General features: G+C 42.4%; 1 protein-coding gene across 3 annotated transcripts in view; it reads right to left on the reverse strand.

The window, feature by feature from the left end:
* Positions 1–27,380, reverse strand: part of WWP2 (WW domain containing E3 ubiquitin protein ligase 2) — a 119,167-nt gene that overhangs the window by 39,044 nt on the left and 52,743 nt on the right. For all 3 annotated transcript variants that reach the window (XM_036346081.1, XM_036346080.1, XM_036346082.1), the window contains 2 exons: positions 13,501–13,628; positions 2,727–2,940 (listed from right to left, as the gene is read on the reverse strand). In XM_036346081.1, the coding sequence (XP_036201974.1) occupies positions 2,727–2,940; positions 13,501–13,628 (342 nt within the window). The remainder of the gene's footprint in view (positions 1–2,726; positions 2,941–13,500; positions 13,629–27,380) is intronic.

Below are 27,380 nucleotides of genomic sequence, written 5' to 3' on the forward strand. Positions count from 1 at the left end.
AAGGATTAGAGAATGTATCCCTCAAGACAGCAATTTTCAGCCCTTTCCATCTCATGGCACACATAAACTAATTACTAAAATTCTGCGGCACACCCAAAAAATGTTTTTGCCAATCTGACAGAACAGAAAATAAGTATAATTTTGATTCATTCACACTAGATAGCTATTGTTGTGTTGGCTGTTGTCATTTTTTAATGACAATCTAAGAGAAAAGAGGTCAGTGCCCCTGACTAAATAGTCAGGTATTGCATGTTTTAAAAATTCTTCCCTGGCCAAGTAGCTCAGTTGGTTAGAGTGTCGTTCAGATACACCAACATTGGGGGTTAGATCCCTGATCAGGGCACATGCAAGAATCAACCAATGAATGCGTACGTACTAGTAAGCAGAACAGCAAATTGATGTTTTTCTCTCTCTCCCTTCCTGTCTCTCTAAAACCAGTAAAATTAATAGATTAATTAAATTAAAAAATAAAACTATGAAAACAGTTTTGAATATCGCCACTTTAGGACAATAGGAAGCCAATGCAGCATTCTAGGTGGTGAAACGTCAGGCTCAGAGTTGTATTTAAAAAGGTTAAATCTCTATCGGTCCTCTGACTCCTGAAGCCATGATACCAGGAATAAAGGAACAGTCCATCTCGTCTGGATTTCCTAAACTTGTAAACAGAGCGATATTCCCTGGTGGGGCCGGCAGGTCTCCGAATTGCAAGGGTCTCTGGCTTGTACGAAGCAGAGAACAGAAAGCCTGCCATGCTCACTGCCGAGCACGCAGCAGTGCTGATGGCAGCCTCCAGTGAGGCAGCTCAGGATCCAGGCTCCCCCATGTCTCAGGGATGGGCACCTCAGGATGGAAAACTGGGTCCCAACACCCTTCTGTGGACCGGCACACGTGTTAAAAGTAGGCAACAGCCTCCCCAGACTCTCACACAGGCCTCGTCATGTTCTAAACACTCTAAGATGCCGTCCAAAGCCGACCTCAGAGAAGTGCAGCAGGCTCTGGCAGGGTAAGGGAGGAGAATCGCTTCCCTGGGCCACTCCATCCGCCAAACTTAGAATAAAGAGCGTTTTCAGAGCCTGGAGTTTTCCAGCTGCCTGGAAACAGGAAGAGCCCAATCCCAGAGAACAGTAACCCTCACACACGCCCTACATAAAGACACGTTGAGCCATTAGCCCTAATTGCCTGTGACTGACACAGGAGTGAAGCCGGCCTTCCAGGCATTTGCTCAGCGGAAAGAAAACAAACAGCTCACAGGGGACACAGGCGGCGCCATTTTCTCTCCTTTCCGCCAAAATGATTCTGCTCTGTTTCCCCCAAATTATACACAGATTTGAAATTATAAACCAAATGAAGGTCTTTGGAGTAGTCCTTACCACATACAAAAGAGAAAAGAAATCTCAGTAGGGAGGAATTGGACACAGCAATTGGTTATTAATCTTTTCATGAAATCAAAAGCTTCACCAAAAAACTTTTCAGAGCCACTTCTCAATACCCCCAATTCACTCCAGGCTTGAGGTATTAAGAGCTATTTGCAATACTTTTCATTTGCTCAGCACACTTTATGATGAAATATGAGTTAGGCAGTGCGCCAAATAGTAAGGATACAATATGTACGTGGTAAAAAATCGCATATGCTGCAGATTTAGGATTGTCGTTTTAACAACTGGGTTTTCTAAAGTAGCTTAAAAACAACACACCATATTATGCACCAAGCAAGGGACCCACCCCTTTCCCTTTTCCTTGTGAGTTACAGGGCTCAGAGGACCCACCAGCAGCACCAGCAGCAGCAGCAGCAGCAGCAGCCAGACCACGGTGACTATGGCGACATGGACATGGGTGTCTACAAAGCCAAATTGATAACCAGGATGGACAGGGGGACCACAGACAGACTGGCCCTGCTATGACTGGTAGCCCTAAGATAAGCCTTCGTTTCCCAGTTCAAAACTATTCATGGTTCTTTCACAACCACTTCAAAAATATTCACCAGGTGCAATGCCCACCAGTGGGTGAGTGCTTCCCTCACGCCGTCTTATTTCAGTCTCTTAACTTCCTAGAGAGATACCCATGATTATTATCTCCACCTCACCACGACAGTAAGCCACTCAGACAAGGTCAAATAGGGTCAAGTGGGGATTCAAACCCAGATCTATTTGACTTTGAGTCTCTGCTTTTATCTCCACTCACTATGTAACTAAACTTGAACTTCCTTTTGGCTTACTGGGGCCACCTTCTTAGCATTCAGGGTGTTTACCATCAGATTTAATTCTGAACTAAAGGATGGCAAGGAAACTAGTAACCCATGTTAATATCGGCACCAGTTACGGGAATGACATCCAGTAATATTCAGAGCCTAACGTCCTCCACAGGCCGTTAAGATAGAAGTTAAGAGAAACGCTGTTTTCTAGGCAGGATGCAGGCGAACACCCCTCAGTGATTTTGAAAGGCAAAATAAACTTCTTGTTCTATAAAAGCCACATTCTTGGGATCAAGCTGTTCATTTCCAGTCACAGTATAAGGTAGCATTGATTCTGCCCCAGTTGATTTAGATTCTCTTTAAGATTTACGTAGAATAAGCAGTTCTTCCACACCTCCCTCGGTCCTCAGCACAGCAGCCTCCCAGAGACTCCTAGCCACGAGGTACTAAATAACCTTGTTGTTTCTGCCCTGGTGAAGGGGCCTCAGTCTTTGGAGGATTGGAAAGTGCTGCTGAGGGACAGAAGGTTACTCACCCAGCAGGCAGAGCATCGGGGGCCGGGACAGCCGGGAGGACCTGCTGTGTGCCCGACGTGCTGGGCTCCTCTCCTTCAGCTGGCGTGGCCGGAGCAGGGAGAGACCCTGCAGTGGGGTTCGGGGTAACACTCGATGCTGCAGCAGCAGGTGGGGATGTCACACCAACAACAGAAGGTTCTTCGGGATCAGTGACTGCAGCAGGTTCATCGTTCACTAAAAATACAGAAATCATATTTTAGAGATCAACTAAGACTTGTGTTCCCATTGACGAGGTTTTTCCCTTAATTAACACAATGTGACCATGCATGTATCCAGTGACATCAAAAATTTTTACAGATCATAACTTAGGAAATTAAGGCAAGTCAGTAATGGCCTGCCAGAAGAAAAGAGGGAGATGGGTCTGAAATAAATAGGCTATTAAACACTACCTGTTATAGAAGTTTATTAAATTTTTCTAACATGCCATGGTTACACTTACTGAAATAAAAGAATAGCAGGAAAAATAAAGATAACGGGAAAGTGTACTGGTGCTACATGGAGTAAGGCCGAGTTTATAGGGTCATATGCCTTTGTTTAAACTTGTCATTTGTCTGCCTTCCTTCAAAAAGCTCCACACACACTAAGAGGCGGAAAACTTATAATAACGTGCTTGCTCTTTTAAAGAGTCACACTCTAAGTAGGGAGCAAGGATTACTATTCTAGATAAAAAGGATGGGGCTCCTAAGATATAGGACTTGTCTCCAAGGTAACGAGAGACAAGGAGACAGTGGCCCAAGCTGCTCCCGAGTCTCCTTATTTCTCCACGTCTTCCTTTCTCTGATGGTCACCCATGCTCACAGGACCCCAGGGCACTCTCACTCAAACAGGATCAAAAAGGTTTTGAAGAATCGTAACTCTTTGAACATGAGTAAGCCATACGCAGAGAATTTTCTACATGTGAGATTGCACCTGTGTGCATTTATACTAGAATTTTGTAGGAAAATGCCTTAGTTGTTTGTTGTTTAGCCTCCTTTTCCTAACTCAGAAATTCTTTTTGCAGTTTCTTTAACAAATGGCTACCCAGCCTCTTCTCAAACATTTCTCCTGACGGGCGGCTCACAGCAGTCTTTCCGTGGCTGAACATGTCCCTGCCGGAAAGTTTTTTCTCAGTTAAGCTGAAGTTCATTAGCTGGTTTCAGTCCCCAAACCCCAAACCCCAAATATGTACCCGACACTGCTTCTCAATCACCTTCTCTTTTCCAGTAGAAAGGCTACTATCCCTTTAATGTTTCTAGGCCTCCCTCTTCTTACCACCTGGCTTCCCTCTTGTGGAGACCTTTTTCTACTGCCTCTCCTAAGTGATGATATCGGGACCCGAACATAATAAATCAGATACCATCAGGCCAGTGGAGTCAGATTTCCAGTATAAGTGCTATTAGGTAACATTTATAGGGAGTGTGCAAAAGCATTTTGAATTCTCTCAGTTAAGCCTCACCCACAATCCCATGAGTCGGGTACAATTAACATCCCCTCGCATTACAGTTGAGGAAACTGAGGCCCAAAGAGATTAAATAACCTGCCAAGGCCACAGGGCACCCCCACTCTCTGCTTCCAGAGGCTGAACCACTCACTCATTACATCCCACTTGCCCTCTCTCGACATCCTCTAATGCCACGCAAGGTTGTAATAACGCTGAAGCAACCACATAACCCTATTGGCTGACATGAGACTGGAGGTCAGCTGAAACAAAAATTTGTTTGCATGATGTGATGCCAAGCTAGGCCTTGACAAATGGATGAGAGCCTAGGAACCAACTACGATTAATCTATTTGCTTTCTCCCTAGGAAATGAAATATGGTCTGGCACACAGACTGAATTAGTTGTCTAATAAATAACTACATCTTGTGCAACTGATGTTTCCCCAACATAAATGCAAGAATTTATGTTTCTGTTCCATCTCAGCTAAGTTAGTAAAACACAACAGATGGCAATTCTCTTTATGCAAATCTATACATTTTACTCATTTCCAATCAAAAAACCATCATGATATTTCTAAGAACTAAATAAATTCGTTCTAAAATTATAACGACAACTAAATGCAGAAGAATAGCAATAAAAATTCTAAAGACTAAGTTTTATGTGTATATGTGACGGGGTGAGGGGTCGTTCTCTAAAGTATTAACACATTTTATAAAGCTACAACATTTAAAACAATGTAGCACTGATATATGAATAGGCAGATGTCAATTAAATAAATAAGAGAGTTCAGACACAATTAAATACCCATTGGAATTTAGTATATGTCAACCGTGGCATTTTAAATTACGGCAGAAAAGACAGGCTATTCAATAAACAGTGCTGTGACAACTGGGTATACTGAACAAAAACTGAGTTTCAGTCCTATCTACTTCTTACATCAAAATAAATTCCAGATGGATCAGAGATTTTGACACACAAAAATGAAACTACAGAGAAACTAAAAAAAACAACAGAGGGGAATATTTTTATAATCTCACAGTGAAAATGATTTTTAAAATATTACACAAAAGATAGAAGTCACAAAAGACTGATGATTAAAATGTTTTAAAAATCTAAATGGGGAAAAAAACACCATAAGCAAAATTAAAAGCAAAAGAAAAATAACAACTAGGAAATATTATTATCAATTCAAATTATACACCAATGGCTAATTTCTTTGATATGAAAAGAACCTCTACAAATCAGAGACACTTCACAGTTAAGGAAATACAAATTACCCTTAAACATCTGAAAAGATGGTGAATCTCAATTATGAGACAAGAAATGTAATTTAAGACTATAATGAAATACCATTTTTTAACCTCAGATTGACAAGAGTAAAAGTATTTAACCACACACTTATCAGAGTATAAAAAAAAATGCATTTTTGCCCTAGCTGGTTTGGCTCAGTGGATAGAGCATCAGCCTGCGGAGTGAAGGGTCCCAAGTTCGATTCTGGCCAAGGGCACATGCCTGGGTTGCGTGCTTGATTCCCAGTAGGGGGCATGCAGGAGGCAGCCGATCAGTGATTCTCTCTCATCATTGATGTTTATGACTCTCCCTCCCTCTCTGAAATCAATAAAAATATATATTTTTTAAATGCACTTTAACATACTGCTGGTAGGAGTAGAAATTGCTAGAACCTCTATGGAGCACAGTTGAGCAATACAAAAAATGTAAATGCAATCATTAAAGGGTGGGGGAAAATGAGGGTAGGTGTGATGAAGAGAGGTGGCAGATAAAATTAAAATTGTCATGAATAATTAATAGCTGAAGCTGGGTGATGAGTTCATTCGAGCACTCTTTGCTTCTATGCACGTTCAATGTTTGTGTACAGGAGACCCATGATGTCTGGTTGTCTCTCTGTTGCAATGTCAGCAGCCACTGATGATAATTGCCTAACTCCATTAATATAGACTGCAAAACACTAATATACTAATTCTGCCATCCCTATAGAGAGAAAGTTTGCCTTATCAACTATTTGGCTTTCTTGAGGTTCAGATTGTAAAGAAAAGGCAGGAAAAAAATGCTTGAGTCTTTCCTTTTATTTAGCCAGTTTTCAGAATAATGAACTGATTTCCTCACATCCTCCAAAAATGAACAATGACATTTTGACTGGAAACATTGAGGGGAACACTCTGTAGAGTATATGATTGTCTAGCCAGTAGGCTGTACACCTGAAGCTAATACAAAAACAATACTGAATGCAAACTGTAAATGAAAAATAAAAATTTTAGAAATAAATTGTAAAAAAAAACAAAAAAAGAATTAAAAAAAAAATCACTATGAGTTCTTGGATTTAAACATATTTAAAATGTTTCAATCCGCTGTGATTACTGTTCTTACTGAAACTAAAATTGTCCCCATCTTTGGCTGTGGTTAGCAGAAGAGGGAAGGGGCAAAGCTCAAGTTGGCTTGGAGTTCTATGGAAAAACTTCTCGGATAATGATTAAGTGGGAAAGTGCAGACAGCATATATATTATTGAAAAAGATATATGTATATGCTTGTATATTCAAAAAGTATCTTGGAAAGAATCACAACGGTGACTGCTTCTGGAGAGGGAACGGCTGGAGGACTAGAACAGGAAGGAGACTTTCTTTACACAGTTTAAGCTTTTATACTTTTAAACTGTTGATAACCTACATATACTGCCTATTAAAATAACGACGATGAAACTACTGACCAGGAAAAGAACAAAAGCAGAGCCCCATGACAGCCCATGGGAAAGACCCTCCAATCAACACTGCTGTTCATGCAGCTGCAAATGTAGATAAGTCTGCCTTTCACTCACTGGAGTAGCTCATCTGTTTAAGAGTTTTGTGCTGCACCTCGAGTTTAGACTTCTAAATAGAACAGGAAAGTCAGACATTCTAGCACTGACAAACTTGCTGTGTCCGTGTTTATACTATCCTGCTCTTAGAACATGAGAGCTTGAAAGAACCTCAGAGGTAAATCTACCCCATCACAGCTTATAGTCAGAAAAAACTAAAGTTCAGACAATTAAATTAGTGGCCTAGAGTCACCTAACAAGCCATGACGTGGATCGTCAAAGACACGAACTTAACAATTTCATCAGGCCTTAGAGAATCACTGTATTTTACATTTTAGCTCTATTCAATATAGCCAATACTCCCTTATTAATCCTAATTGCTGGATGTATGTGGATGTATACAACTTATGTTTCCCAAAAGACGGTACCCTTCTTGAGAATGCAGGCAAATTCATTTTCCTTTGTTTTTTATGACTTCCACTCTGTACTTCCTATGTTCTTGCTTACACATCTTTGCTCAGCTCAGCCCTCCTCCCTGAATGCCCTCCCCACCACTTCAACCCAAACTGATCCCCTTTGCAGGACCCCCGCACCTGTGGTCTCAGCTAAGCCACCAGCCCCTGTGACACCTGCTGTGTTGGTTGGCCCTTGGTTGATGGTGTCTTTTCTGCTTCTAGTCCTGAAACAGATTATCAGGTAGACGCCTACTTTTCCGCTTCTTTACATTGCCCATAGTTCTTATCAAAATGGCATTCAATGGATATTTGCTCAATAAATACTCGTTCAATAAACCTAATAATCTAGCAAATGATATCTGAAATAAAACCATCTCACATTTGTATAACATTACTATTTATAAAGGAGGTTCTTTTTTAAAGTCTTTAATTTTCTAATAATTTTTAGATTTAGAGAAAAGCTACAAAGATAGTATGCCCTTCACCCAGTTTCCCCTAATTACTACCTTATTTAACCACAGCACATTTGTCAAAGCTAAAAAATTAACATCAGTACATTACTATTAACTAAACTCCAGACTTTATTTGGATTTTGTCAGCCTTTCCACTAATGTCCTTTTACTATTCCAAGATCCAGTCCATTTATCCTCCTAATAGCCTCATGAAAAAGATGTTGTTATTCCCATTTTACTGAAGACAAAACTGAGGCTCACAGAGGTGCCATTCAGAGTGGTGCCATGCAGTCAGCAAGTAGCTGAACCAGAACTCAAACCCAGAACACCATGAAGTAAAAACAATGGAAGGGGTGGGGAAAGAGAAATGAAATGACTTAGATGACTTTCTTGTATAGGAAGGAAAGCTGGGTACCAAGATGAGAGGGTAAATGGGGTAAGTAGGTAAAATAGCAGTTGCAAGGCCTCCGGTTTGTGCAATGATGGGTATTTCACAAGGTTCCCTCTGTGGTGTTGGTTAAATATTCTAACTTCATGAATCAAATATTCATTCAGCGCTAAGACTCTATTATGCTAGTCACAGTTAGTCAAAAAGAGATCAGGAATTGGAAGTTCTTTTTCTTAATCCTAGACACGCTGCCAACTCACTGTGTGTTCCAAAATCTTTAGGTGCGTGTGATGTAGCACAGTCTTTTCAGGCCCCCAACTTGGGCAAGAGGAAGGCGCTTGCCAACAATGAAAGCTTTTTAAATTGAAGATCAGCTTGTAACACATACTCCACAATAAAGCAGTCAATATTTCTCACCCGTGAATATAAGAAATGCACCTCCAATATAACTGATCACTCAGCTCTTCACAAGAGCAACCAAAACTAGACTCAACCAAAACAATTCGATGGAAAAAAAAGAAGAAAAACTTAAGAATGAACAACACCATTCCATGTTACCTAATGGGAACATTTAATCCTTCCTGGCCAATATATAGATTCATGCCATTCCCATTTCTATTCCACCACGCTTCTAAGAATTCAAAGTCTGAATTTGTTTTGAAAATGTATTACTGTCAAAGAATATCATGGAGAAAAAATAACAAGGCAAAACTAGCCCTTCCAGACATTAGAAAAACATACTATAACACGTCAATAATCAAAATCACATGACACTGGCTCCAAACTGGAAATAAAGTAAATGGAATGTGTAAAGAGTCCAGAAATGAATTCTCACTGCATATAAAATGTGGTAAGTGATAAACACTAAGAAAAACCACAATGAGAAAAGAAAACCATTTAATTAATGTTTATAGGAAAATAGGACCCTGATATAGAGAAAAATTAATTTAACCCAGTCCTCATTATGCTTATATATGTATAGATACAGATACACCACTATAAATTCCAGTGGGATAGTTCTTTTTTAACATAACAGCATGAAAAAAAAGTAAAACAGAATAAAGTATTTATTCCCTCTATAGACAATAGAGAATCTTTTAACTTCTGAGGCAAAAAGTAAAATTGAAAATATTAAAAACACTCATACATAATGATTTTTTAAATTTTTAACTTTTTCTACAAAAGCCACAAAAAATGAGATAAAAGACAAAGCAATGATACAGGGGAAACTTATCACCATAAACCTAACAAAAAACTTGTACCTACATACTTTACACCCATTAGGATGGCTATTATCAAAAAATGAGGGGGAAACAAGTATTGGGGAGGTAAAACACCGGAACCCTCATTCATCACTGGTGGGATGTAAAACGGTACAGCTGCTCTGGAAAACAGTTTGAGGGCTCCTCAAAAAGTTAAACAAGGAATTACCATATGGCCCATCATCTCTGTTCATAGGTGTGCAGCCAAAAGAACTGAAAGCCTGGACTCAAGCAGGTTATGTACACCCATGTCACAGCAGCACTGCTCACAATAGCCAAGAGGTGGACACCATCCAAATGTCCATCAACAGGTGAATGGATAAATAAAATGGAACAATTCTGATACATGCTACAACATGGGTGAATCTTGAAAACATTATGCTAAGTGAAATACACAAAAGGACATAGACAAAAGGACAAATCATTCCATTTATAACATGGGGCACCTAAAATAAGCAAATTCATAGAGACATAAAGTGGAATAGAGGTGGGCTGGGGCTGCGGGTGGGAGGAGAGGAGAATGTTAGTGTTTAAAGGGTACAGAGTTTCAGTTTGGAATGATGGAAAAGTTCTGGAAATAAATAGTGATGTAGTTGTACAACACTGTGAATGTACTTTGTGCCACTGAGTTGTACATTCAAAAATGGTTTAAATGGTAAATTTTATGTTACACATATTTTATCACAATTTGTAAAAAGAAACTTGAACCAAGGATATATAAATAAACTTCCAAATCTCCAAAGGATAATCAAACACTATGAAAAAGTCACACAAATAGAAAAGAAACAGCCAAGCAACTAATAACAAGAAATGCAAGAAGGTTAAACAATGAGGGAGCACTTAATACTTCTTAGCAAATAGATAAACCAGTGTTTAGTACAAGATAGTAGGAAAAAATAAACCTCGCATACCACTTGAGGAAAATTTTACACTGCCCTGTGATATATGATTGCTTCAAACCTTTCAGAAGGCAATCTGATAATATACATTAATCTCATTTTAAAAATTCATATCCTTTGATTCAAGAACTTCATTCAAGAAGAAACAAAGCTGTGTGCAAAGATGTCTACATCAGGATTTGGTTTTACAATGGGGAAATACACTAGGATTGAGGAATGGTTAAAGGAACTATGGTGTATTAACTGTGAAATAGTAGGAGGTCACTAAAAAGGGGTCAACGAAGAGACCACAAATACATAGAAGCATGTATAAAAAAATAACAAAGTGAAACCTATCCATGCTGCATAATTATAACCATATGAAATTATTTACGAAGATAAAAACTAATGTTGATGGACAGCTTACTGCATTCCCAGGCACCATACCAGACACTCTACATATTTTATGTAGTTTCTATAACAACCCTATGAGATATATGAATTTTGTCCTAATTTTATTAATGAGAAAACTAAGGCCCTGAAAGTCCCTGGGCTCTATGCACATACCACACATGAGGGATCAGAATCTGAGCGCAGCCCGTGTGACCCCCACACCTATGTGCATGGAAATCACATTGAAGAGAGGAGTGAGAGATGTCATTTTTTTGAATAAAGTTTTCAATAAAAGAAGAAAAAATAAATCACTTCACAGGAGTCTCAATGAAGTGCTATACCATTAGTCTATTTCTCAATTCCACCACTTTTAAAACTTAGGAATATTATATTTATACAGACAGGCTGCCACTCACTTTCATTTTATAAAAAAATGGTTACTTTACAGTTGTGACAACACAAAAATACCACCTGGAACTCAGCTCCATTTTTGCCCCAAATGTCTTTTTCATGCATAACTGCAGGGCACAGCCAAAAGGGCTTGCTAAATAAACCTCGGATGTCTGTGGAAACATTTCCTGGCGGCACGGCTCCCGACCACCACCACTTTGGAACTGCTCCTCTCAGTTCTAAGAGCAACGTGTTGATGGATGGAGCATTCATATCCTCAGAAACCCTTCTGCTCTTGTGCTGCCAAAGAGGGGGGCTTCTGCCTGCTCCCCAGAGGGAAGGTGAGGTCTTTCTGTACCCCTTGGACAGACATGAAAGAGCCTACAAAGTCAAGGCTGGCTGGGAGGCAAAGGTGAGCTGTCATCACAGCAGAAAGGAGAGAGGAGAGGAGACAGAAGCCAAGACCTTCGTCTTTGAACAGGCAGAAATCCCTTAAATGCAGCAACTGTCCTCCGCAGATGGGTTCTGGGAACAGTTTGGGAATTCAGATGCACCGCCATGAAACATTTCCAAGGGGTTACGGATCTTTGGCTTTCTGGGGACATGGCTGGCACCTGCCTCGTCTGCTGAAACATAATATTCCTGGAGATAAGGGCAATATGCAAAGGTACCTAAAAATAAATGTCAAGAGAAATACAGATCTGTTTAAACATCAAGAGTGACTCAAAGACCATCACCACATAAAGCCAATTCACCAAGAGTTTTCATAGGAAAAGCAGAGGTGGCTAAGGGAAACCAGTACCCCCTGAAGAACAAAGTGGTTGGAATCACAGCCAAGGCCTCCAGGAAACAACTGGTTCCAAGGAGCCGGTTTCCCTGGCCCACTCCCACCAGCGCCTCATTTTTCTAAGGGAAGCATGCATACTGGCGCTCACAGAGATGCACACAATTTTCTGCAACACGGCCCCCGGCCACCACCTCGCCATCCCCTTCGCACAGGTGGCAACATCCACACTATGACTGAATGGTTCCAGTACTCGGACATGGGGTTGGCATGGGAGCACCAGGCAGGCTGAGCCAGCGCCTCCAGCTCATCCTTGTCCTCAGGGCTCAGGGTGAGCTAGTTAACTCAATTCCTTCAGGCAGGTCCCCAACTCCAGAGAGAAAGTCAGGCCCCCACACATGCAGTGAGCTGTGCAGGACACAGGCCACTCCACCCACAGTCCATGGCAGGCAACCGTATAACTGAGCACCATGAGCCATCAGAGGGGCACAGCAGCCCTCAAACGGTGCTGCCAGAGAACCGAGTCACGAAAAAGTAACCCAAGCCGATTTCTCCTACTCAAGCCTGTCACACAAAGGGCCATGACAACACTCATGTGGAGAAGCTATGCTGCTCCGGACCTCCTGTCCTTCATGTCATCACAAGCACCTACAAAATTATTGCAGGTGTCACTTACCAATTTAAACACCTATAGTTTATGGAAGCAACAGCCACATGTCCCTTCCCAGCTGCCCCAAGTTAAGACAAATTACCAAATGACCAGCAGTCACTAAAAATCTGACAATTTTCAAGATGCTTAGAAAAATGAAGGGTTGTGTTTTGTTTGCCTTTTTCCATTTCAATCCAACACTGACCTGATGAGACAGAAGGAAAGCATGACAAAAAGTGAACTGTTTTGAAATAGGCCCTTCCCTTCCCACTTACAAGGAAGCAGAGCGAGCTAAGTGCAGAGACGGTCTATGTGGATGTGGAAGGGCTGTCTATTCGCAAGTGGCACAAACGCTCACTGAAACAGCCACAGAACCCTTCCCCCCCTCCCCCCAGGAGCAGTGTGGCTTTGCCCTGGTCAGCCTCCCAACCATCAACAGTGCTGCAATTTTCTCTAACTCAGCTCCTAGCAACAATACTCAGTTTCCTTTCTCCCTAAGTCTGACCATTTCCTTAAATGAAGGACAGAAAAAAAGGTGTCATGTAGAAGTAAGATATCCTCTCCCAATGAAATCCAATGTTGAAAAGAAATGAATACAAAAATCAATATTTTTTATTTCTGTGCAAAGAAATATTTTAGAAGAGTCCTATGGAGACTAACCTTACCTATACAGAGTATGCCAGAGATAAAGGAAGACGGGTCAATGGAAAGACTGATGGATTCGAATTCATCTTAGTATTGGAGTCTTCTCTCATCCACCCCACATTTTGACATAGACAGAACCCCGACTCCACGTGAGAACAGGTTAGAGGCCACTGATTCAGTCCGGGCTGGCATTCTGGGCTGTCACTCACCTGTGCCATTGGCCAAGCCACTGTGGCTTGGGTTCTTGACGGGCTGGCGGTGCCGGCTGTTAGTACCAGGACTTCGCTCGTCGGTTGCTGTGGTTGTTCTGGCTGAACCACTTGAATGTCTGTGCGTCCTGGGGGTTCAAAGTATAAAGCAGACAGATGTAAGTTACTGTGGGGAAAAAAGAAGGTATCCCACCTAAGTCACCTTATTCCCTCTCTCGCTATTTATTGGAAGTAAGACCTTCAATAGCCCCTGTAGTCTTTGACTCAACAGATGCTGGCTTCAAACAGAGAGACCCAGGTAAGCCTCCTTCTTGGTAAAAGCCCAGAGGCAACTTTGGGTAAACTTTTCCACTTGAAGTAAACAAATCCAGAGTGAATTGCTCCCACATCTGAAATAACTGGCAAAATTTCCTGTGACCATCACATTATTTTCATTGGGCTCGAATGTAAGAAATAAACAAGAATCACTAGACCACTGGACAGGGTACGGATGACACACTTTTCCTGTTAGGCAGAGCCCAAAACTTATCCAAATCCATTTTCTCTTTAGTTAAAAAGACGCTTCCTTTCGGAACAGAAGTCAAGGGACATTAGACAGCTTAGCCAATGCATATGTTGACGTGTTTTATCTAGAAAAGATGACTCTACAGTCCATCCAAGTAAAAGATACAATGCAGAAAGGGATCTGCATCGCAAAGAAAATGGGGGATCTAACAGAGAACCTGTCTGACACCTTCAGAGAACACAAGGCAGCAGGCAGTATGTGTTCTCACATGCCTGTCGTAACTTGACTTCATTCACTTGGTGAAAATGGCTAAGTCTCCTTGCCCTTCAGTTTGGCAGTTTTATCAAAGGAGATTATGCTATTACTTAGTCATTATATGATACTTTACAACAGTGAGATGATTTAAATAGTATCCAGTGAGGAAAAGACCACCCTCTCCAGGCAGAGGAACCAAAGTCCAGAGAACAATCTAGTCCACGTAACATGGGGTAGAGAGAACACTGTCAACAATAAAAGTACTAACGATGACTATGGAAGTATATACTATGCATTGAGCTGCAACCTTATATTCCAGGTACCTATGGTGTGCTGCACACTTTACAAACATTATCTCATTTAACATGGCAACCTGAGAAGTAGCTTACTATTATAATGCCCATTTTGCAGATAAGAAAACAGACAGAAAAGTCCAGTAGAAAGTTAGCAACTGAGAAAACACTCATATTCAGGTCCTTGAAGATCAACAGCCCATGCTCTTTGGTTGCCGCCTGGGGTGGGAGGTCTGGAATTTAGCTGAATCCCTGCCTGGTGGTTCTTTCACTAGTCACTTAGCCAATGGTGAGATGAAGAGCTCTAACAGAAAGCTCCTCACACAGGGAGGTGCGGTACCCATCAAACATCTCTGCTGGTCAGACTCCAGCCCTGTTGGGTGGAACGAGCCTGCAGCACAACTAACTAGAACAGCGGTTCTCAACCTGTGGGTAGCGACCCCTTGGGGGTCGAACAACCCTTTCACAGGGGTCGCCTAAGACCATCGGAAAACACATATATAATTACATATTGTTTTGTGATTAATCACTATGCTTTAATTATGTTCAATTTGTAACAATGAAATTGGGGGTCACCACAACATGAGGAACTGTACTAAAGGGTCGCAGCATTAGGAAGGTTGAGAACCACTGAACTAGAAGGTTCCTAGAATTGTCTCAACTGACTAACTTCTGTAGCACAAGAAATGAATTTTTCCAATAAGATGGGCATAAGCCAATATGTTAACTGATTATCTTTGGGTGTTGAAAATATAGATGCCTTTAGCTTTTCCTTTTGTGTTTTTCTAAAATTTTCTAGCTTTCTTCATTGAGCTTGTTGTATACTTTTGAACAAGGAAGAAAACACAATTTTTAAAAAAGAAAAAAAAGGTTTTTCTTGGGCCCACACAACCAAGGAAAACACCAAGAAGCCTAGCCAACCCTGGAGTCCTTCTTACCTAAAGACTGCGTGGCAGTTAAAAATGGGTAGAGAGGGCACAACTGAGCTATGGAAATAAAGATTTAATTTGGACTCTCTTTTTCCATCTTATTTTTCCCTGAGCTAATTTCATAAATCAAAAACTGTCAACCACACCTCAGTCAAGAAAAATATTTCAAAGTCCCCACTTCATGGGAAGAAATGTTCGTATTGAGCATTTTACCACAACTCCTCATCGAAAGCAGAATGGGTGCAGACAAGTTCCAAAGGGAAATTCAGGCTTTAGCCACTGGTGAATGTGTGTATATGTGCTGAGGGCAGAGAGCTTGAGAGAGATAAAGCTGGTTAATGGAAGGTTTATTTCAGCCAATAATCCCCTTAAAAGGACAAAAAAGCCTCTCTAGTTGGTCCTCCCAGCCCACAGCGGAGGGCTGTGTCCCTCAAGGAGCAGCATGCCATGTGGGCAGCATGGAAAAATGCAACATCAGTCCCATCACACACACACAGGCTCTGACAAGCCCATGATTACGTCCAGTTGCCAGGCCCCTTGTCCCTCGGTAGAGCAGCTCGGCATGACAACAGAGTGGGTTCCATTACTCTCCTGGCTCCTCCCTCCCTTCCCCGAAGGGGCATGCGGTCAGAGTCGAGAGAGAATACTTTCAGAAATGTTTAACCACTAATGATAGCAGCTTACCCTGAATGACAGGCTGGAGCAGAGCCGGGATTAGCCCATAAACCAGGGGCAGCTGGGACCACTTTGCATGAGAGCTGCCGCCTCCCTGCCTGTGGCCCACCACCACCCCTGCTCCCCTCACCAAACACATACACACACACACACACACACACACACACACACACACACACACACACACATCTTCCTTTGCCCTAAATCTGGAGCTTCCACTTTTTCCTCTTGAAGTACCTTTAAAATGAGACTCTCAGAAGGAAGAGTAGGCCTCAATGTTTGAAGAAAATCTTCTCTTCAGCAGTTTCCTCTGTTGGAGGACTCACTCAGCCCTTAAACGTTGGGATTGGGTCATGATTAAAAGCTGGCCCAAATGCTGAAACCGCACACCATAAGCCAAAATAGTATCAGGACAAAAGCGGGGCGATGGGGTGGGGATGAGCTGGGCTCCACCACAGACAGCCTGGCTTCAGCTCTGTCAGTGACTTCAGCCTTGGCCTAATCTCTACCGTTTGGGGGCAGGGGGGGAGGGAGGAAGTTATGCCACCCTAGGGCAGTCAGGAGAAGATGGATCAGCGACACCCCACAAATGGTTTCAAGTCACCTGGTTACAGACATTCAGCTCTCTTTGCAGCATGCCCTTCTCAATGCTGGTGTATCTTCCCTTAAGTTCCTCCCCCGGAAACGGAGGCCTCCTTAAGGAACGCCAATCAAGGCCAAGGCCCTAGGAGTCTCTCTCCAAGCTCCTGAAAGTGGATCTGATGCAGGTAAGGTCCCCAGGACCGACCGGGCTCTGGGCTGTCCCTTGACATGCAAGTTTTGACATTCACAGTGTTGGCCTCAGTCCTCAGCTGACCCTGACAGCAACAGCCTTGGATAACTGGGACATCTTGTGTTGTCCTTTATAAAGTCCATTGGATTCCATTCTATCATCATTTTCGGAGCACTAGGCCCTAATCTAGGTCTAGCAACAAAACAGAAACAGTCCCTGACCTCAAGGAGCTTACGTCTTAGTGGAAATGCAGTGATTTATAATTTTGCTCTGACACAAATTTGCATCACACCCTTCTATGCTGGGGTGTGGGAGGGGGCCACCTGCTAGCCAGTGAATCTGGATGACAACCTGGGATTGTCATCCCAGTGCAGCTTTGTTGACCACTGTCACATATGCAATACTTTATGAGGAGTAATTCAACAAACAAATTTTCTTTGTTTATTTCTTAAAAAGGAAGCCAGCCCTACCATTGGTGATGTAAGTGAAAATGAAGAGCCCAAAAAAGTGATGGCTTACAAGACAGACACAAAAATTTTGGCTAAGTTAAAAAGTGAAATTCAAAATTTGGTGGTGACTCTAGAAACACTTAATAAATATAAGGATTCTTCAAATACTGGGGATGCATCTCTCCCAAACGTCAAGAATTCATGGCTGGCCCTAGCTGATTTGGCTCAGTGGATAGAGCGTCAGCCTATAGACTGAAGGGTCTCAGGTTCAATTCCGGTCAAGGGCACATCCCCAGTAGGGAGTATGCAGGAGGCAGCCGATCAATGATTCTCATCATTTATGTTTCTATCTCTCTCTTCCTCTCCCTTCCTCTCTGAAATCAATAAAAAAAATAAAATAAAATAAAAATTCACCCATTGGGTAAAAAAAAAAAAAAAAAAAGAATTCATGGTTGACCAGACACCCGGTGACAAGCACATTTTTCTATCTTGGGAAATGAGGCCCAGGATAGAAAAGGGAGTTTCTTTGACCTCAATTCAGCCATGTTCGTCTTCGAGCTCAGCAAAAGAGAAGTTTCACGGTATAACAAGTAACAGTGGGTTTTCCTCCACTTAAAAAAAAAAAAAGATGCATACGTTAAAATTGCCTAATAAACTTAAAGCTCTTCTCACATTCCAAAGCAGGGTACTTGCCTGGATGCTGGATGACTAGACCCAAGAGGGAGGTTCCCATCCTCCACCGAGACCTCGTAACTGGGCATTGTCTTTTAATAGCAGCATGGAAACAAAACTGAGGGAGGCTGGGCCAGTTTCCAGCAAGACAGAACCAGTAAAAAACAGGCACTTAAAATAGAAGCATGGTGAAGAAATGGGAAGCGGTGATGGGAAAAGAAACGGTTTCCACCATTCAGAGAGGCATCAATAAGCAAACCTACTCTCAAGTACACCCTCCTCAATTCTGCCTCCTCATTCAAATGTGGATTAGAAGGAAAAAAAAATAGGGAGGGGGGGATAAAAAGGAGAGATGAAAAGGGAAAGGCGCAATTTTGAGTTAAAATGGGACCATTCTAGTTATTCCAAGGGTAATTTACGGCTCCATTCCACACCCTACCTCTAGCTGCCAGCCTCAGAAATGACAGGAAAGGTAAAAATAAAACTGCTGCCAAGTCCGTTCTCCATTACAGAAAGACAAATGATTGACTTCTGCCCAACCTGGAGTACAGAGCAATTTTATCAAAGGTGGCAGCTTTATGGGACTAAAATTTTCATCTTAAGAAAGAATATACAATAAAATTGCACTCACCTAACATGATCTCACTCATTAGATCCAGAGACACAGAAGCATCGGACAGACTGTCAAACCTCAGAGGGAAGGTAGGGGAGGGTAGGAAGGGAGGAGAAGAGATCAACCAAAGGACTTGTATGCATGCATATAAGCAAAACCAATGGATACAGACAGTAGGGGGATGAGGGCATGTGCTGGGGGGTGGGAGTGGCTGGGAGAGGTCAATGTGGGGGAAAGGAGACATATGTAATACTTTAAACAATAAAGAATTTAGATTTTTTAAAAATTGCACTCATCTAATATAATTCCAGGCTGCATGCTGGGCGTAACTGTAAAGAATGCTCAAATTCTGTTTTGGAATCTAGAGTTAAAGTTACTTTTACTATTTACATTCATTATGGTATTATATACTAGTAAGCATCTAGTCTATGAAAAATTAAACTTGAGCACAAAATAAAGATAAATTAAAAGTCACATTAATAAATGGAAGGATAGCCCTAGTGAAAATGATAAAATGCCACACACTTGCTTATGTTAAGTTTATACGGCAGAGTTGACTTCAAGAAAGGAGATCATCCAGGCAAGACTAATCTAATTGCGTGATCTCTTACAAGCAGAGTGCCTTCTCCAACAGATGTCAGATGTGTTGGGCAGAAGAGAAAATCAGACAAATTTGAAGTGTGAGGGAGATTTGACACACTCTTGCTGGCTTGAAGATTGGGGGTACGCATGAAATAAAATATGGGTGGCCTTAAAGAGCTGATAGAGGCCCTGAATGACAGCCAGTCAGACATGGGACCTCAGTCCCACAACCACAGGTAACTGAATTCAGCCAATGACCTAAATGAGCTTTGAAGCAAATTCTTCCTTAGAGTTTCCAGATAGGCATGCAGCCCTGCCATCACCTTGATTTTGGCCTTGTGAGACCATGAGTAGACAATCCAGCTGGCCATACAGTGCCAGACATCTGACCTATAGAACTATGAACTTATAAATGGTGTTGTTTTAAGCCCTAAGTTTGCTATGGTTTGTTACACAACAATAGAAAACTAATATATCTTTTCAATACAAATAAATGTCCATTTCCACAGAAGATATTAACTCTCAAGTATATATTAGGTAATAGCCTCAGCCTAAATTCTTGCTAATCACCCTACCTCACTCTAGTTAGAGGGCCTTACTATACAGTTATGGCACTGCCCTAGATAATCGGTGCTCATCTCACAGGGACATTTCTGTGACCCAAATGTCCTTTATGAGACACATTTTTAAGATTCAACAATCATTTGGGAATTGGAACAACTAACCATGAGTGAGATATTACAGTTCTTAGAGGGTAACATTCTTTTCTGGTAGAGTTCAGGTACATGAACTTTACACATTCTTTTTCCAAACAAGATGTAGCTACATGGCAACTTATCTCTAATTCCAATGTTTACCTTAAAAGTTGCACAGATTTGAAAAGAATCTATATAATAAAAGCCTAAACGATCATTACGGCAGAACGACCAGTGGCTATGATGGGCACTGACTACCAGGGGCAGACACTCAATGCAGGAGCTGCCCTCTGGTGATCAGTGCGCTCCCATAGGGGTAGCGGCTGCTCAGCCAGAAGCCAGGCTCACAGCTGGTGAGCACAGTGGTGGTGGCAGGAGCCTCTCCTGCCTCTGCAGCAGTGCTAAGGAGCAACGAGCCAAGCAGTAAGGAGCCTGCCACTAAGGAGCAGCGAGCTGAGCAGTAAGGAGTAAGCAGATAGGCGGTAAGGAGTGAGGGATCCCAGATTGCAAGAGGGATGTCCAACTGCAAGAGGGCGTAGGCCAGGCTGGGGGATTCCCTCCCACCCCAGTGCATGAATTTTCTGCACTGGGCCTCCAGTAGTCTATGAAAAGAGTGCCATATGGAAATATCAATCATGAAGGAAAAAAACAGATGAAACAGGAGAGACTGAGCAGGCAGTGGGAACCCACCATGTTCTTGGCAGTTAGGCTAAGCCTTGGAAGGCACAAGGCAGTCCAGATAAAAAGTCTTCCTACATCCTGTGCCCCTGAAACCACTGCTTCTCAAGAGTAGGGGTGCCAAGGAATGTAAACCAGTAGCAAGACCCACCCTAACATTCTGGCAAACCAGGAGCAGAAACACAAGACTCTTTCACCTCAACAAATATTTATTGAACGGCTGCTACGTGCAGCAAGGAACTAATCTGGCCCTACCGGGGACACAAAGATGAATAAGGCAAGGCACCTTTGACATCATGTTTGACGATTCAGCACCACTACCCCTGTACCCTTGCAAAAAAAAAAAAAAAAAAGGAAATGGAAAAAGGCAGAAGTAACTCCTCAATTCCTTATTCTTTTCTAAGTGTAAACAAAATGGTATAATTTAATTTAAAATAAAGCTTTTTTAAAACTTTTTTTAAAGGCAAAAATTTTAAGGTAAAATTAAAAACACACACAACTAAAGAACAAAACCAACCTGGTCCAAATCTCCCCTTCTCCTTCACAAAATAACAATTATTCACACCATATCCTACTCTAGGTTTTTACTAATATCATTTAACATTTTTGTCATTTTGTCTTTTAAAAAATTGTACCAACAAAGACCATATTGTAAGCTCACAAAGTAGACCTAGCACACAGACGTGCTATAAAATTCAGAGGAAAGCCAAACAGAAAACCTTCAGACAAGGTTTTTCTTGTGGACAATTCTTGTTCTCTTTACACCATTAGATGCAGAATTTTACACTCCATTATCAAATATTCAGCGAGCCAAAGAAACTTTCAAGTCATCAAGACAGAGAGAAGGCAGGCCAAACACAGACTTAATATAAAAATTTAGTCTAGAGATGTGAAACAAAGAACACAAGACAGGAATGAAAAGGCAAGAGCATGAAAACAACTCCAAAGATGTAAAAAAATCACAAGAAACAATGGGAAAATATTCTCGGGTGAGGATTAACAAAACAACAACCAAAAGAAGCAAAAATCACAAGAAACATAAATGGCTAACAGTGACAGTGTAAAGATAGAACTTATCATATTGGTTTCTTAAAAATCCAGTTAAGCCCAGCCGGCGTGGCTCAGTGGTTGAGCATCAACCTATGAACCAGAAGGTTGCAGTTGGATTCCCAGTCAGGGCACATGCCTGGGTTGCAGGCTCAATCCCAGTGTGGGGCGTGCAGGAGGCAGCCAATCAATGACTGTCTCTCATTGATGTTTCTATCTCTCTCTCCCTCTCCCTTCCTCTCTGAAATCAATATATATACACTAGAGGCCCAGTGCACAAAAATTCATGCACTCTGGGGGGGCGGGGTCCTTCAGCCCGGCCTGTGCCCTCTGTCAGTCCAGGACCCCTTGGAGGATGTCCACTTGCTGCCTTAGGCCTGCTCCCCAGGGGGATTGGGCCTAAGCTGGTGGTCAGACATCTCTCTGGCAGCCCGGGAGCCCTCGGGGGATGTCTGACTGACGGCTTAGGCCCACTCACCGTTGGGAGCGGGCCTAAGCCGCAGTCAGACATCCTTAGTGCTGCTGAGGAGGCGGAGAGGCTCCCGCCACCACCGCTGCGCTTGCAGCCGTCAGCCCAGCTTGCGGCTGAGAGAAGTTCACCCTGTGGGAGCACAATGACCACTGGGGGGCAGCTCCTGCACTGAGCGGCATCATAGCAACCAGTCGTTCCTGGTTGTTCTGCTGTTAGGGTCAATTTGCATATTACCCTTTTATTATATAGGATATATTTTTATCCAGTTAAATGCCTTTGTAAGCAACACCATCTAAAATATAAGTACCAAAAAGGTTAAAACTAAATGGATGGGGGGGAAATATGCCAAGAAAATACAAAACAAAAGAGAGGTGGGATAACTATGCTAATGTCCAAACAGATTTTCAAGAATAATTGGTAAAATTCAGGTACAATTTACATATAATAAAATCACCCTTTTGAAGGGTGCAGTTTAATGAGTTTTAACAAATGTACATAATCATGTTACCATCACCACAATAAAGAAATCGAGCACTTCCAATGCCCCCAAACATGTCTTGGTACTCTTTTTTTTGAGAGAGAGTTTTTTTGTTGATTTTTAGAGAGAGAGAGAAAGGAAGGCAGAGGGAGAGAGAGAGAAACGTCAATGTGTGAGAGCAAAACATAGATCAGCTGCCTCCTGCTAGAAGATATTGCCCTCTATGTATCGGTCTCATACTAGATGCCACAGTCCTTGATGTCAGGGACCATTTTTATCTTTTTCTCACCACTGCCTGGCTCAGAACCTGGCATTCATGTTTGTGGAATGAATATTGCCTTAACCGCAGATTTCTGCCTTACTTCCTTGGAGTTCATAAAAAGGTCCTCACCAGCTTTCTGGTGCACACCACACCTCTCTTGGTTCATAGAGAAGAAATGACCAATAAATACCTATGAAATAAACAGACCTGAATAAACAAATGTATAATCTATAATAATAAAGGCATAATATGCTAGTTAGACCGGACATCCTTCCGGACGACCTTCCGGACAAAACCTTGGCAGGGTGGCTGAGGCAGAGGCAGTTGCCGTGGCGGCGGGGCTGAGTCCCTTGCATGAATTTTGTGCATTGGGCCTCTATTAATGTATAATGTGTATTTCAATTAGTAAAAACTTAGTTAATTAATCTCCATGATTACTTTTCAAAAGCTGCTTTGAGAATGCAGTAGGGCTCTTATCCACAGTCTCAATCCTATTCCATATAAACCAACTGCTCGGAAGAGAGTGCTGTAAGCTCCTGTGAGCAGGGACTGTGCCTTAGTTATCACTGAATGAACAAATGATTTACACTTTTCCTTTCCTTATTCCTTTCCCTTTCCCAGCAATCTTAAGAGGCTATAAGAGCCACTTTAAGTAAAAGCTGCTGAGTGGAAGGCCCAATGGAAACTGTAAAAGGTGTTTGATTGAGCTTCATGCTGACATCTCCAAATAACGGCACTTCCAAATCAAGTAGCCTTGAGTCATCTTAACTGAAGGAGTCATTGGTGACCAACAATCACTGAGAGAATGGCCCAGTGCCCGGAGGCTCAGTTCCCTTCCCTCCTTCACGGTTAGCTTTGCTTCCCAATACCCCTTGGGCCTCCCAGGACTCCCAGCAGTGTTCCCAGCAGAATCATGCCTGGCTGAGTTTATTTTTCTTTCCTTTCTGGGCTAGGCTGTCTGCAGACACAGCTGAGGAGCTATTTAGAGCTCACCAGAGACCTTGGGGTTCTATAAGTCTCCGAGATTACACCTCTTTTAAATCTTCAGAAGTCACTAATGCCAAGGAAAGGGAGTCAATAAATGTGATATGTTTTCATCAAAGCAAGACAAAAAGGAAAAGGGGGGAGGAGGGTGCATGAAAACTCCTAAGAAGTTTTAAATTTTTACATGTAACAAAATCACTGGTTTGGGTTGGACGAGCTTGTTAAAACACAGATTCTGATCAACACTGGCCAACACTCACAACTGATGATGGACATAGACAAATTTAAGGCCTCCAGTCCTTCACTAATCACACATGCACACACATTCATGCACATTCACATATACTCCTATGCAAAATAACTGAAATGCATACAAGAAAATTAGTCATAAAGTCCCTACCTACAGCTTCTTCACCAAGAAGCTCAACTAGACCTTAAGGCCCTGCACAAACCACGGACAATGGACAGTAAACTCTCTGGAAACTCCTGCCCCACTCTCTCCCCTCTGCCCCTCGCCACTGATTTCTTCTCACTTCTGTAGTTTTCAGACCTATTAATGAAAAACTGAGTGAATCTAAAAGCAAATTCAATGCATTCTTCCACTTTTTGTACCATTTCCCTGTATGACTTTGGAAAATCGACAGGGATTCTAGACTGAAGAGCTAGTTATTCAAGCCGGGAGAAATCTTAAGGCTGAGCTTAGAGGAGCAGCATCACTAGGAGACAGGCCTATGGCTTCCATCCGTTAGTTGATTTCACCTTCACTTCCTGATTTCACACAATAACTAGGGAGAAGGGAAAATGACAGGTGGCGAAGAATCAGCAAACGACAGCGGGACTCTGACATCCTGGCTTTCCACTCTTCAGACTGGAATTTCACAATCACTTCTAACCTAAAAGTAACTCCGAACCCAGCTGGCAGCACCAGCATGGATCCCCTCTGCTGGGTTCTTTTTGCCTCCACATACACCCTATTCCAGTGATGGCGAACCTATGACACACGTGTCAGAGGTGACACGCGAACTCATTTTTTTTTGGTTGATTTTTCTTTGTTAAATGGCATTTAAATATATAAAATAATTATCAAAAATATAAGTCTTTGTTTTACTATGGTTGCAAATAACAAAAAATTTCTGTATGTGACACAGCACCAGAGTTAAGTTAGGGTTTTTCAAAATGCTGACACGCCGAGCTCAAAAGGTTCGCCCTCACTGTCCTACTCCCAGCTTCTCTAGTTCATGCGTTAGCTGCCTCCACAAGTCCCTAACAACGGACCATGGACAACCACCTCTCTGCAAACTCCCACCCCTTTCTCTCCCCGGTTTTTTCCTCTCATTTCTCCTCTCTGAGCTTCTCTAGCACTCACAATTTTACGTGCCTGTCTCACATAAAACGTGTGCATCACGAAGAAGGTGGAAAGCGCTCCAGGCAAACCCTGTGCAATGTGTGCACCATACCGGGCACCATTATTCAATCTTCAAAACCTGAATTGACTTAGGCATGGTTCCCAAAGCCAGCCCTCATTCCAGCAAAATAAAATAAGTACTGGGGAATTATTAAAGGGTGTGGTGGGTACTCCCCGTGCCAACTAGCACACACTCTCCCAGGGGGCTCCGTGATAGCACTCTCCGCTGCTGGAACAGGAACACGGGCTGAGGACACAGGCTGAGGATGGCACACCAACAGACAGAATCCTCGGCATGCCACATCAGCACCCCACTCCAATCAACCAAACGGTGTTAGAGCAGCCCTCCCAGACCACCAAGATTAGTGCTGTTCTGACACATTATCTGGCAGTGACCAGCTTTCCTCTGGAACCCATTCCCCCACCTCCCAAACGAAAGTCTCAGGCCTGAGCTTTTTAGGTGACAGGAATGCAAGGCCAATGTGGAGCACCAACTCAGAATCATCAGCTACACTGCTACACACAGAAACGGGGCAAAACAGAAACAAGTGGTCATTACTGAGCCTGCAGAAATCCTAGGTTCTGAAATCTGTCTGCCTCAATAGCAAACAATTTCTCCATCGTCGTTCAGCTCTCTGAGGTGGGTATGTGACACTTTTTAACTTTTCTGCTGTGGAATATACCATGTAAACAAAAGAATACAGTAAATACACATTCCAGTAAAGAACAGTAAGATGAACACTTGGGGACCCACCACCCAGGCTGAGAATTAACATTCCCAGCTCCTCTAAGTTTCTGTGTGCTTTTTCCTCATTATACTCACCCCCACCTCCCCAATGATGACCATTCTCCTGAATTCAAGGTTCATTATCCCCTCCAATTTTTATTTTTAATATATTTTATTGATTTTTTACAGAGAGGAAGGGAGAGGGATAGAGAGTTAGAAACATCGATGAGAGAGAAACATCGATTAGCTGCCTCCTGCACACTCCCTACTGGGGACGTGCCTGCAACTAGGGTACATGCCCTTGACCAGAATCAAACCTGGGGCCCTTGAGTGATGCTCTATTCCCTGAGCCAAACCGGTCAGGGCTTATTCCCTTCAATTTTTTATAGGTTTACTACCTATGAAGGTATTCATTAAAAAACATATGATTCAACTTTGTCTTTTCTAATTTTATATAAATTTACATCATACTGTATATTTGGTTTCTATGACCTACTTCTCTTGCTCAATGTTATGTTTCTGAGTTTCGACCATTTTAATGCAACGATCTTGCACCCATCTTTACCTCGGGACAGTAATTCATTATAGGACTACACAGCAGCCCATGCTGTTAACTCTTTCTTTAATCAGACAGACCCCCTGACTATGTACTAATGCGGTCTGCCTGCAAATAAATGCATGCCCGGTGAATTCCTGGTGGTTAAACCACGCGGCTTCCATGTGGCAGACCAAGTGATACAATAACTGGCGCTGTTTCACTCGGTTATTCTTTTTGTTGTTGTTGCTAATCCTCACCCGAGGATATTTTTTCCATTGAGTGGAAGGGAGGGGGAGAGACAGAGAGTGAGAGAAACATTGATGTGAGGACACGTCGATTGGTTGCCTCCTGCACGTGCCCCAACTAGGGTCAGGGATGGAGCCTGCAACTGAAGTACCTGCCTTTGACAGGAATCAAACCCCCTGGGACCCTTTAGTCCTTGGGCCGACGCTCTAACCACTGAGTAAAACTGGCTAGGGCTCATTCGATTATTCTTAAAGACTGGGCAAGATCTCACTGAGAGATGGAGCTTCGAGGCCTTGGTCGGCAAGCAAAGGTGCCTTTGCTAGATGAACTTGGGTAGATGAACCCTGAAGGTAAAGCCCTCACTCAGTTCCAGTTCCATGGCTTAATAAGGCAGGGGGGGAAGAAGAGAGGAAAACACTGCTTTGACATTGCAATCTTCACCTTCATGGCACATCAGAGCACCTTTGATCATGGTGAATGGCACCCAAGTCCAAGAAAAACCTATCCTTCAGACAGTGAAAGCTAAATATTTAGTCTGGGAGGCAGCAGACAGAAGCCCATCATTCTCTCTGCCCTGGCAAACCAAAGACAGCAGAGGATTGC

Source organism: Myotis myotis, unplaced genomic scaffold (assembly GCF_014108235.1).
Source record: "Myotis myotis isolate mMyoMyo1 unplaced genomic scaffold, mMyoMyo1.p scaffold_m19_p_19, whole genome shotgun sequence".
In the NCBI taxonomy this organism is placed as follows: domain Eukaryota; kingdom Metazoa; phylum Chordata; class Mammalia; order Chiroptera; family Vespertilionidae; genus Myotis; species Myotis myotis.